Source organism: Esox lucius, chromosome 7, assembly GCF_011004845.1.
Source record: "Esox lucius isolate fEsoLuc1 chromosome 7, fEsoLuc1.pri, whole genome shotgun sequence".
Classification (NCBI taxonomy): domain Eukaryota; kingdom Metazoa; phylum Chordata; class Actinopteri; order Esociformes; family Esocidae; genus Esox; species Esox lucius.
In genome coordinates this window covers 19,565,579-19,578,809 of record NC_047575.1, presented here as the reverse complement: position 1 = coordinate 19,578,809, position 13,231 = coordinate 19,565,579, and the positions used below count along the sequence as shown (strand labels likewise).

General features: G+C 40.3%; 1 protein-coding gene across 1 annotated transcript; it reads left to right on the top strand.

The window, feature by feature from the left end:
- Window positions 1-5,855: 5,855 nt before the first annotated feature.
- ppme1 (protein phosphatase methylesterase 1) lies at window positions 5,856-13,110 on the top strand. The gene is made up of 14 exons (XM_010864666.4): window positions 5,856-6,107; window positions 6,839-6,932; window positions 7,386-7,478; window positions 7,640-7,697; window positions 7,796-7,847; window positions 8,318-8,472; window positions 8,590-8,680; window positions 8,777-8,842; window positions 9,331-9,454; window positions 11,137-11,263; window positions 11,366-11,410; window positions 11,534-11,598; window positions 11,768-11,835; window positions 12,096-13,110. The coding sequence occupies exons 1-14, from the start codon at window positions 6,016-6,018 to the stop codon at window positions 12,097-12,099; spliced, it is 1,134 nt and encodes a 377-aa protein (XP_010862968.2). The 5' UTR covers window positions 5,856-6,015; the 3' UTR covers window positions 12,100-13,110.
- Window positions 13,111-13,231: the final 121 nt, after the last annotated feature.

Sequence of the window (13,231 nt, the reverse complement as noted above, 5' to 3'; positions counted from 1 at the left end):
TAGAGCCGTCACAGTGCACCATTTGAATGGCCCTGTGTTGTGTCCACTCAGCCCATGACTGCCCTGCAATGCAGTACTTCTTCTTTGGGTTATGTCAACATTAAGGGTCTGGGCTGAATCCTGAGTGTCTTGTCATCCACAATCACATCTGACTGAGGATGTTTAGGTGGTGCACAAGATCCCTGTGGAACACACTGTATTGCCCCTTGGATCAGCTTAACTATACAGACTTGTTTATTGTCTGTTGTGCCAGCTTCAGGATTGGTGGTATTAAAACTATAATATGCTGTATAACTGGTATGACTCCTTGTTCGGTGTCATACCAGTGTCATACACCTGGGTGACGGCACTTCCAGGAGCTCAGCTTTTGTGTACATTAATTATTGGATTAAAGTGTTTGAGGGCACACCCATAGTGGCGTAACTTGTTCCATCCCTCCGGGAATCAGAGACTTAAATTCAAGCATTATGATCTTCCTTCTTCCCCACCACCACTAGCTCTCTCAGTTTATTTAGTTATTCAAGGAATTTAAGGGCAATTTACAGTTTCCCAACGTTGATGGGGCATTTTTTCCAGTTTTATTGATACTCCTGAAGGTTTCTTGAGGAAGCTAGAGTGTTGAGATTTATGTCAAATGTTGAAACTGATGAATTTTTATTAATTGGCGCTAGAAAGCCAAGCTCAGATTTAGCTGTTTCAGCCTCCCTGAACAGGAAGTCTGTTTGCCCAGACCTTGTTACTTGTGGTATTACAGGTCACCCCACATTTATTTCCCAATCACAGCTCGTCATTTCCCATGCACCTCACTGAACAATGCTGCTTTCTTTTCCCAATCACAGCTCATCATTTCCTTTGCACCTCACTGAACACTGCTGCTTTTATTTCCCAATCACAGCTCATCATTTCCCATGCACCTCACTGAACACTGCTGCTTTCATTTCCCAATCACAGCTCATCATATCCCATGCACTTCACTGAACACTGCTGCTTTCATTTCCCAATCACAGCGCATCATATTCCATGCACCTCACTGAACACTGCTGCTTTCATTTCCCAATCACAGCTCATCATTTCCCATGCACCTCACTGAACACTGCTACTTTCATTTCCCAATCACAGCTCATCATATCCCATGCACCTCACTGAACACTGCTGCTTTTATTTCCCAATCACAGCTCATCATATCCCATGCACCTCACTGAACACTGCTGTTTTCATTTCCCAATCACAGCTCATCATTTCCCATGCACCTCACTGAACACTGCTGCTTTCATTTCCCAATCACAGCTCATAATTTCCCATGCACCTCACTGAACACTGCTGCTTTCATTTCCCAATCACAGCTCATCATATCCCATGCACCTCACTGAACACTGCTGCTTTCATTTCCCAATCACAGCTCATCATTTCCATTGCACCTCACTGAACACTGCTGCTTTCATTTCCCAATCACAGCTCATCATTTCCCATGCACCTCACTGAACACTGCTGCTTTCATTTCCCAATCACAGCTCATCATTTCCCATGCACCTCACTGAACACTGCTGCTTTTATTTCCCAATCACAGCTCATCATTTCCATTGCACCTCACTGAACACTGCTGCTTTCATTTCCCAATCACAGCTCATCATTTCCCATGCACCTCACTGAACACTGCTGCTTTCATTTCCCAATCACAGCTCATCATTTCCCATGCACCTCACTGAACACTGCTGCTTTTATTTCCCAATCACAGCTCATCATTTCTATTGCACCTCACTGAACACTGCTGCTTTCATTTCCCAATCACAGCTCATCATTTCCCATGCACCTCACTGAACACTGCTGCTTTCATTTTCCAATCACAACTCATCATTTCCCATGCACCTCACTGAACACTGCTGTTTTCATTTCCCAATCACAGCTCATCATTTCCATTGCACCTCACTGAACAATGCTGCTTTCATTTTCCAATCACAGCTCATCATTTCCCATGCACTTCACTGAACACTGCTGTTTTCATTTCCCAATCACAGCTCATCATTTCCTTTGCACCTCACTGAACACTGCTGCTTTCATCTTCCAATCACAGCTCATAATTTCCCATGCACCTCACTGAACACTGCTGCTTTCATTTCCCAATCACAGCTCATCATTTCACATGCACCTCACTGAACACTGCTGCCGCCTTCAGAGTGAGACTGAGGTCAGAAGTGAATGTTCAAGTCAGGATGCAATTATAGATATTTTGTCAAATCCTAGTTAATTAGTTGCAGAATCTTCTTTCTGAAGATTATTAATATTTCATGTGATTAGTGAATTAATGTTAGGTCAAACCAGTTACATAAATTCAATTCTTGTTTTTACATGATATTTTTTTACATGAACTATTAATTTGATAAAAACTTGCTGAAGACAAAACTTAAGGCAGAAACAAACAACGAACAAACAACAACTGAAGACAGCTGCAGTAAAGGCCTGGGAAAGCATCACAAAGGAGGAAACCCAACATTGCCTGATGTCCATGTGTTCCAGACTTCAAGTTGTCATTGCATGCAAAGGATTCTCGACAAAGTATTAAAAATGAAAATTTTATTGATGATTGTGTTAATTTGTCCAATTACATTTGAGTGGTTGCAATTCCTAAACGTTTCATACGATACTTTTAATTAGCCCCTTGAATTACAACTGAAAGTCTGCACTTCAATTACATCTCGGTTGTTTCATTTCAAATCCATTGTGATGCTATACAGAACCAAAATTATGAAAATGTTGTCCAAATATTTCTGGACCTAGCTGTATGAAACGGAGGGCCGACACAAACTTGTGCTTGGCCGAAGAGGTGCACGTCTTGACAACTGACAAATGGACAATGCCTACACAATGGTGGCGGACAGAAACTGAAACTGGAATCTCGTCAGGGTTGCTGAGACTATGTCAGGGGACTGCCACATCTACCCCTGCTTCCCATGGCTCTGTTTGATTCAGTAAAGGGTTGTCATGCAATAATGGTTGCATTTGGGCAGGAAGTATTTGTATCATCACATTTTAAATCAATTCAATCATCTTGATTCAAGGCTTTTGCTTTGTTTTCTGTCAGCATGTGAAGCAATGCGGTGTCAAAGAAAGTCCAGGAAATCTTTATGAAGTTGTAAAATCTGACAACTTCCATAAAAAAGCATAGCCAAAACGTTTAGCTTACCAAAAACAACTGTTTGGAACTTCATTAAAAAGAAGGAATGCGCTGGTGAGCTCAGCAATTGCAAATAACCTGGTAGGCCTCGAAAGAGCACTGTACATAAATCCAGGAGAGAAATAAGAAAATGCTGATTATACAGTAAAATTGGTTTCTCAGAGAACATTAATGTTTGTTCTATGCAAATCTCTGATTTCATAAGCCTCTCAGTTCATTTTCTGTATGATATCAAAACGGAACAACAAACCAGGTCAAGATGTAAAGTACAGAATGTCCTATTTAAGACACTTCCTCCTTTATAGGAGCTCTTCAGCATGACACCAGTATAAAGCATGAAAAAGCACACACATCTGTGCTTACTGCTCAACACACCCTAACCACCACTTGTCAAGTAATCAGTTGGAGGAAGTATCCTAACCACAACTTTTGCATTCTCTGTCACGTGAATTAAACAAACCTTAACCTTAAACTTTTATAAACATAATGTCTCCTAAGTTACCATACAGTAGAGGATATGGGCAGTGTTGAGGGGAACTGGGAGCACATATTTTGCTCCTTGTTCCTTGTTGAATAATATTCTATATCACACAAAAAAATCCATCTCTGCTTAGAGCTCTACAGGTTACTGGTCTTAGGTGAGCTCAAATATCTCTTTTATTAGGATCTCTACTGGGTTACCGATCTGTAGGTGAGCTCTGATATATCTCCTTGATTGCCCTCTACTGGAACTTTGTTGAAATTACGGATATTCTTTATTAGTTGGAACAAGTATCTTTTCAACAATATTTTTTTCTAGTTTACAAATATCAAACTTTCTCAGTTAATATAGAGACGGTCAGAAAACACAAATAAAATGAAACAAAGCTAGTCAACTTACATTCATTTGTCCACAACAAATACCATTGTGCTCCTTGGAAACACGCAGACAAATTATCATAGAATTTTGTGAATATATACAGCTCCGGAAAATTAAGAGACCACTGCACCTTTTCTTTCCTTTCCAAAAAAGTTCACAAGGAAAGTTCTGAGTGAGGAACAGAAGCATTCAATCTGTACTGGTCTCTTCATTTTAACCCTTAATTATAACCCTTTTAAGTGCAAATGTTTTAGTGAATATGTTACATTGCAATACTTTTTAGAAACTCTGAGAATAATGGATGGGAGGTTTCAGAGCTTTCCGCTGTTTAATGTGGTCACTGTGAAGGTTTCTGGGAAATTGAGCTGCTTCTCCAGGTCAAATTTCAGCTACCAATCCCGTGCAGTGACGAGGATCCCGCCTGACCCCCTTGCCTGAGCGTCTGGTTTCCCCCATGCCTTGATAAATACAACTGTCTGTCCTGCTGGACACTGATATTTAGTTTTGCTGATCCCAATGTAGATGGAATCGGCTACTGCTTTCAGGACCTGATCGTGCCACCAGCATTATGGTCCCCCTCAAGGCAACAGCTGTGGATATGTTTATGTGGTCCTTTTCTACAACACAGGGGGCATGCTGGAGTCTCCGCCAACCCCAAGCATACAGGTCGATTGGGCTGGGAAAACATCCAGAGCTTCCAGAGCTCAGGGCAAGATTGTCTTTCTCTCCAAAGCTCCAACCTGGTGCACACGCCCTGTTGCTGCATCCCCACTATCTTGCTGGAGCGAACTTCCTCCACTCCTGCTCGCACTTCCTGGACAAGGTGATACTGGTCCAACCAGAACACTGTGCCGCAGTTGTAATTCTGCCTGGTCCACAGCCTCCTGCACTTCCTCCCAGTCCTCACTTCAAAGCCAGCCTTGGAGACTCTGGTGTTAGTGGAGTCTCTATATTGCTGCACCTCTCTTGCATGGGTGACCATGAACTCCTCAGTTAGACCGTTCAATGAGAGACGTAGTTTGTTCTTCGGGCTGTATTCCATTTGCATCCAGGCACCGAGGTTGTTGTCACCATCAGGTCATTCCTGAAGGCTTCACAGTCATCCACTGTCAGTTGTTTCCTCCGCTCTCGCTCAAAATACAAAAGCAGAAACAAGAGCTCCAACTCCCAATTTATTTTCCAGCTAGACTCCTATTCATATCATATGAATGTCTATACGAGAAAGTGTACCTCTGTCTTATAAGAGTAAAAAATAATGACAGTCTTGCACGCTGTACAGTTTGCAACAGCGACTTCAGCATTGCCCATGGTGGGTTAAATGATTTTAAAAGTCATATCCTTGTCCTCCTTTTTATTGGGGGGGGGGGGTGGTAACTTTAATGTACCATCTTTGCTAAATCGAGAAGTGAGAGTGGGAAAGCGACAACACAGCGGATAAATTAAATAGATTCACAGGGTTTAACTGGTGACTTACACTCGCCGGGGACAGGCCATTAAAAAGGACGTCTGGTCAACGTATGAAACACACCAATAATCATGACACATTTGTGTTAAAGATGTGTTTTATTATTGTAGCTGCTTGGCAATCGTAGCATTAAGGACAGATTCCACTCACACAGATTAAACCTAGCGTGAGTTTGATTTGTTTAATCCTTTTTTTAATAAATCTATGTCCGCGAAACTGGCCCTAAAGGATTACGTAATCTTTAACCAAGGTACTACGTTTCTACGATGTCACTTCATGTTTTCTGGGAAATGTAGTATTTCTATGAATGTATATCGATGGTTTAGTTGACAATAATGTAGAGTATGCAGACATATCCCAGAGTGCAATGTGGCAAGTGGGTTGTGTAGTGAGAGATCTGAATATGCAGTTTTCAATTTATAGCTGCGAAATAGGTACCCGTTGGTGAAAGACCGTATGATCCGAAAGAGGGGAAAGTCTGGTAGTTGACTGAACGGCATTGGCCTGGCGTTCGGCTGCATGGAGAAACAGTTGCATCTGAATTTGTTAGCCTCCAGACCTCCCGTGCCAGGAGGCGGAGGCTTGCAGTCGGGGTCTAAAATGAGGATGGGGTGAGTTCACTGCTCTAGTTTCGAGGGTTGACGAGGTTATGTTATAAATGTCTGGCTCTTGTAGCAAGTTAGCTGCTGGTGGTTCTGTTGAACCTGAGAATGCACATAATAAGACAAAGTACAGCCTCTGATGAACTTTTGTGGTTGAGTTGGCTATCTAGCTACATTCACGACATTACTAGCCATATCAAGCTAGTTAGATTGCTAGCTCTATCTGGCATTATACAGGTACTAAACTAGCGGGTAAGGTTATTCAATCATAGTAGCTAATACTATATTGACGTAAACCGTTCACACCTTTAGATTTTGTTATTTCATTCAAGTTTGCGAGTGCAATATCCAACTTCATTCTGCCAAACAAAACGTCATATTTGCGAAGCGTTTCATTAACGCAGAGGTACAGTGCTCCGTATCTGTTATTGGACCAAAAACGGGGAACTACCATAGGGTCCAACTAAAACATCTCATTTAGCATGACGAGTACGCCCCTCGTATATGCTGTTCAACCCAACTCGGCTTGTACGCTTTTTACGTAATTCCACATTTCTTAATTGTAATTATTGAACCAGTAGGCTTGTTATAGAATGAGGACGGAATGCTTTATGTTCAGTAAACATTTTCATGTAATCCACTGACGTGCAATTCATATACATAGGCCTACTCCTGAGAGTACTTTGAGGTAGGGGAAAGTATAGGACTTAAATATTTTTCTATTTCCCTACCTGACACAGACCTGGACGGAAGAGAGACTTCTCCCCTCTGTCCTGGAGTCAATACTATGAAACAATGGAAGATGTAGAAGTGGAAAACGATAATGGCAAAGATATATCCTTTACTGCATATCCTAAAGGCTTGCTACCTGCTCTTCTACACATTGAAACATTAATGATATATCATGCCTTGTAAACACTGAAAAGGAATCCTGGCATACAGTGTAATGTTTAAAGGCATACTTCTAAGTTATTTACTTTCACAGAGCCTAATGTATACTGTCTTTGTGTCCAGTCGCAAGGTTAGAGAGAATTTTGCAAGCTAATACTATCATATGCACGTCTATATTTTCTAGTCATTGCACTATCACTTTTTATCATGCCATAGTGCTAGTTAGCAAATAACAATTGAGCAGTTTCCTTCCAACTGTATGTTGACTTACAAAAGAAGTCCATGCTTTCACCACAATCTGAGGGAATTGATAAAGGGCTGCATTGCCAAAATCAGTAAGTACCCCTTTAAGTCCTGATTCTGTGCATCAGACTCTATTCCTTGACATCTCTGCACACATTCAGAATCTACAGCAGTGGCCAGCATGGTCCAGTGTTGCTCCTGCTCCATGGAGGGGGCCACTCTGCTCTCTCCTGGGCTGTGTTTACTGTGAGTAAAACTATCAAATACCACAGTGAGCATGCATCCTTTTTTTAATAACTCTGCCATCACAGGTACTGCAGTCTGTTTGTCACCCTCCTTATCACTCAAATTGACACTGATTTCTTTCTCGAGTTAACGTTTAACACAGAGTGGGTTTGTGTTCGCAGGCGGTAATCTACAGCAGAATTCACTGTAGGGTCGTGGCTATGGACCTCAGGGCCCATGGTGAGTGAGTGTTTCTCATGATAACACAGTTGAGCTGACCACCTCATTTTCGGGGTTTCTCAGTAGGCATTCATTTTATCTTTTTGCCTTTCACACAGGTGACACCAAAGTAAAGAATTCAGAGGATCTCTCAGCAGAAACAATGGCCAAGTAAGTTGTCAGGTCAGGAAATTGTGGGCTGAAAATATTTCCAAATTAGGCTCTGATAATTTCCAGTGTTGGGGGGTGTTGAGCTGGCATGGGAGGACCAAGAATGCTGAAATCATGAGACCGTAACTTGTGAGGGTCCAGCCTTCCATAACCAAACCAGAGCAGGTGTATAATCGTTATCACTACATGGGTGTGTAGTGACATCATGCCAAGGTCAAAATAATTATCAGAAATGTTATTAATGCCCATGAGTCAGGCGAGATTTAAAAATACATTTCCAATTTGACAGTCATATTGTGAGATGCATCAACCTCTCTCTTAAATGTCTGCTCTGGACCCTTAGGGGCAGGCATTGTGTGTCATGTTGGATGCGTTTGAGTTGCTGAATAAGGCGGTTTTATGTTACACAAGTTCATATGTTATTTGTGTAGCTGCTTGATTGATGTTGGTTTTTCTCTTTTCTCCACCAGGGACATTGGCAAAGTGGTTGAAGCACTCTATGGTGAAAACCCACCTCCAATCATGATGATAGGTCACAGCATGGGTGGAGCTATCGCAGTTCACACTGCAGCAGCCAACCATGTGCCTTCATTACTTGGCCTCTGTGTCATTGATGTTGTAGAAGGTGGATATGAAATGTTATATATTTTTTTTTATCCTAAAAGTGTGACATTTTATGATCTAGATGCAGTCCACAGTTAGACTGCATAGCTAATCAAATTTCTATTGTTCTTTTATTGAGGCACCGCAATGGATGCCTTGAACAGTATGCAGAATTTCCTCAGGAGTCGACCCAAGACCTTTAAGTCTGTGGAGAATGCAATTGAGTGGAGGTTTGATGCCATCCATGTAAAAGTGTAAAGATACTAAACAAATGCCTAACCAACAGAGCATAATCCAAGACATGTTCTCTGATCTTGTCTCATTAGTGTGAAGAGTGGACAGATTCGAAACATAGAGTCTGCCCGGGTTTCCATGGGAGGCCAAGTCAAAAAGTAAGTCTGGACCTGAACTACAGACTCTGAGGCCAGTGACCTATAACATTAGAATAAACAGGGCTCGTTAAACTATTTTTCCTAACATATTATATATTTTTATTTATGGGTATTGTTTGAATACGAAAATGAAATATTGTATTTAAAATCTCACTAACCATTTCATTGCTTTGTTAGGGTATTTATTTTCTGTGCTTATGTGAATGTGGTTATTCTTGGGAAATGTGGTATTTTTAAATGTGTTATTATTAATGTCTTCTTTGAATTCTTAACTCAACCAGAATTCATTGCCTGCATTTGACTCAAATTCTGTTTCTGAAATCAAAATCCGAACAACAGCCGTGTCTTAAATGGATGGTTGTGGATATTTAAAACGTTTATGTTTGAGGCAATATGAAAAACTAAGCCATGCTATTGTTAAATCCATCCTCTTTAAGATCTATGTGGGTGTTATTGACCGATAACTAAACAGGTTTTTGCATCCATAGATTTGAGGAACCCCTCAACAGTTCAAGTATCTCTAAGAGCATTGGTGAAGGCATCATTGAAGAGGAGGAGGAAGATGAGGAAGGAGAATCCAACCACAAAAGAAAGAAGGAAGATGACCAAGAGGTTGGGAGGAGATATACATACAGTACCAGTCAAAAGTTTGGACAAGCCTAGTCATTCAAGGGTATTTCTTTATTTTTGCTCTTTTCTACATTGTAGAGTAATAATGAAGACATCAAAACTATGAAGTAAAAAATATGGAACCAGGTAATAAAAAAAGTTTTAAACAAATCAAAATACATTTGTATTTTAGATTCTGCGAAGTAGTCACACTTTGACTAGTTGATAGATTTCCACTCAACCAGCTTTATAAGGTAGTTACCTGGAATGCTTTTCCAACAGTCTTGAAGGATTTCCCACATATGCTGAGCACTTGTTGAATGCTTTTCTTTCGCTCTGCGCTCCAACACATCCCAAACCGTCTTAATTGGGTTGAGGTCAGGTGATTTGTGACCAGGTCATCTGATACCGCACCATCATTCTCTTTCTTGGTCAAATAATTACACAGCTTAGAAGTGGTTCTTGTTCTGTTGAAAGACAAAAGTGCCAACCGGATGGAATGGTGTATTGCAGAATTCTGTGGTTCCCATGCTGGTAGAGTTTGCCTTGAAGTGATAATAAGTCACAGACTGTCACCAGTAATGCATTCCCACACCATCACACTTCCTCCTCCATGCTTCACGGTTGATACCACACATTCGGAGATCATCCGTTCACCCACTCTGCGTCTCACAACGAGACTGTTAATTGCCGATAGCTCAAGCTGGTAACTCCAATTAATTTATCCTCTGCAGCAGTGGTGACTCTGGGTCTCAGGATCTCTCAGCTGAAAAAAATGAGCCAGTTTTAATTGAGCTGTTCTTGCCCTAATATGGACTACTATAGTACAGACAATGATGGTCTTCTGTATACCAACCCTACCTGATTAACAACATAGACTGATTGACTCAAACGCATTAAGAAGGAATCATTCCACCAATCATTTTTTTTAAGAAACCACACCTTTATTGGAAAGCGTTCCAGGTGACTACCTCAAAGCTGTTTGAGAGAATACCAAGACTGTGAAAAGCTGCCATCAAGGCAAAAGGTGGCTATTTGAAGAATCTACAATTTGAAATGTATTTTGAAAACTTTTTGGTTACTACATGATTACATTCGTGTTATTTCATGGTTTTGATGAATTATTCTACAATGTGGGAAACTGTAAAACTAAGGAAATACCCTTGAATGACTGAGTCAAAACTTATGACTGGTACTGTATATACACGCCAAACATGCACCTATGTGGACCGGTGGTCACAGCCCAATCTGTCTGCGTCTGGGAATCAATCTCCATGGCCTTTCTAAGACAAGCTTTTCAGGCATCTTGCCAGACAAAACTTCTACTGTTGTCAAAATTCTACATTTTTATAATTAAGTCTAGTGTGTATATATATATTTGTTTTATTGATTTAACATTTCTGTGAATTGCTTTACACTTAATGTTTTATTTCTCTCATTTTGTCACTAAAATTAAGCTGATGAACACAAAAGCTTAACAAAAAACCATTTCATAGCCTTTTGTGGCTCATCTTTACCAAAGAGGCCAATCATTCTGGAGGGCTCTGTACATATTTTCTGGAGGGTGCTGTACGTCATTCTGGTGGGCTCTGTACATCCAGGTGCATAAGTCATTTTGGGGCAATTTGTGTAATTTACTGAGTCTGGTGTAGTGTGTACAAGATGAACTGTATCTTGACCTCCAGGTGAAGGAGAGCGTCTATACCTGGCAGGTTGATCTGTCAAAGACCGAGAAGTACTGGGAGGGCTGGTTCAGTGGCCTGTCTTCTCTCTTCCTATCCTGCCCTGTGCCAAAGCTACTCCTGCTTGCAGGTGAGATTCAATTACTTTAAATTGTGTTTTCAATGCAAAAAAATACCTTTCTCTTTAACACTGGACCGGAGCACGTGTTTATAAAATGTTTGCACTTTACAGGCGTGGACAGGCTTGACAAAGATCTCACAATTGGACAGATGCAAGGTAAGTGTTGCCTCAGATCGATGTGTGTTATGTTGGTTGTTTTCAGTTGGGTCCTTTATTGCGACTGGTTTGTGGTTGCGTCCTCCAAATCCACCTAAACATGTGGGTTCTGTTTGTGTACAGGGAAGTTCCAGATGCAGGTGCTCCCTCAGTGTGGCCATGCAGTCCATGAGGATGCGCCTGAAAAAGTGAGTGGGCTTTCCCTTTTGGATATGAGGCTGTGAGACTAAACTCACTGTCCTGGTGCTCATCTGTTTCTCATTTCATTGTGGTAGTAGAGGTTAATGTCAGCATGAAGGTAATATTTAATGTAAAATATTATTCTTGATGAATTCATAATTGTGCTTGTTTTCATAGGTAGCAGATGCTCTGGCCTCATTCATGGTCCGTCATAAATTCACTGACTTCAAGGAGGGTTACCTTTGGTGAGACTGATTTGACTTGCATAGTAACAGTTGGTTAATTTGACAATGTTTCTTAATAATGACCTGATCTCAGTGTTAGACTTGCTTAAGCATGAATTGCTTATCTGGACTGTTTAATTATGCATTTGAAGTAAAGTATTTAAGGTTTTATAATGCCTCCTGCCAACATGATACAGTCTGCTCTATTACCAGCTATGCTTTTTGGTGGCAAATTAGAAAAATGTAAACTTTTTATTTTATACCTTTTTTTGTTGTAACAGCTAACGGGAATAGGATCCAAACAGCGCTCTTGGTGGAGTGCCCTGGAGAATCATGTACACAATCTCCTGCTAATTATTCCCAACTGGGAGAAAATAGATCAATAATCATGAAAAAAAACATGAGTACTATACAACTGCAAAAACGTCATCACTTCGGTTTCCTAATTTTAAATAAGCTTTTGTACTGAATTATTATTATTTGTAATATTACTTTGAGACATGTACATTTAGATCTTTTGGCACTAATTCCTTTGCCTTCTGTTTTTCAGGCCATCCTACATCCATTTTTTTCTTGTGATTCTTATAGTTTTTATTCTTTTCATTTTTGAGCGACTGCGTTAACTTGTGCTGTGTTTAACATTAGCTTGGTTTCCATCCAGTTGGTGACAAGTTTTCATGCAAGTGTTCTATCCATGTTTGCATATTTTCTTGCAAGTAGTTGTTTCCACCTGAATTTTGCAAATTAAAGTGATGACATGCACAAACGTTTCATTTTCACTTAAGCTTTCAAGTACAGAATAAAAATCAAAAGTCTGTTTTTCTATTGTATTTCCAGCTCTACCAATAGTTGTCACAGAAAATTTTAAATGATAGATATGGCTACTCAGATCTTGGCATGTGTACTAGCCAACATCAGACATAAAGAGGATATTTATTTATCATTGTCAAAAGGCAGCCACACATCAATATTTGTGTCACCAGAATAGGTTAGGAAGGAACATCAAGCCCCATGAACTTTCATTATTCTGTAGCTTAACAAGCGGCATGCTGTTTTACATTTCATATTGTTATATGGTCAATATTTGTGCATAAATGCATTTCCAATGCCATTTCTTGCATATATTATTTTAAAGACACAAAACTATCCTAAAATGTCGATGAAATTGTCTCGACATATTTTACAGAAAAAATCCTGTTTATCTGTTGTGATGTTTTTCATTTTCTTGTGTATGAACTGTGGATGGAAATGTGGTTATTGTTGGATTTGAAGGATTATGATTAAAAATTTAAAAGAGCCCTTCTCCAGAGGTTTTATTTGTGTTTACATGCACAGTATATTGCCATTGTAAACTCACCCATTATGGAGTATTCTGTGTACACAACAATGGATGATGTCCTTGACAGAGCAGGTGATC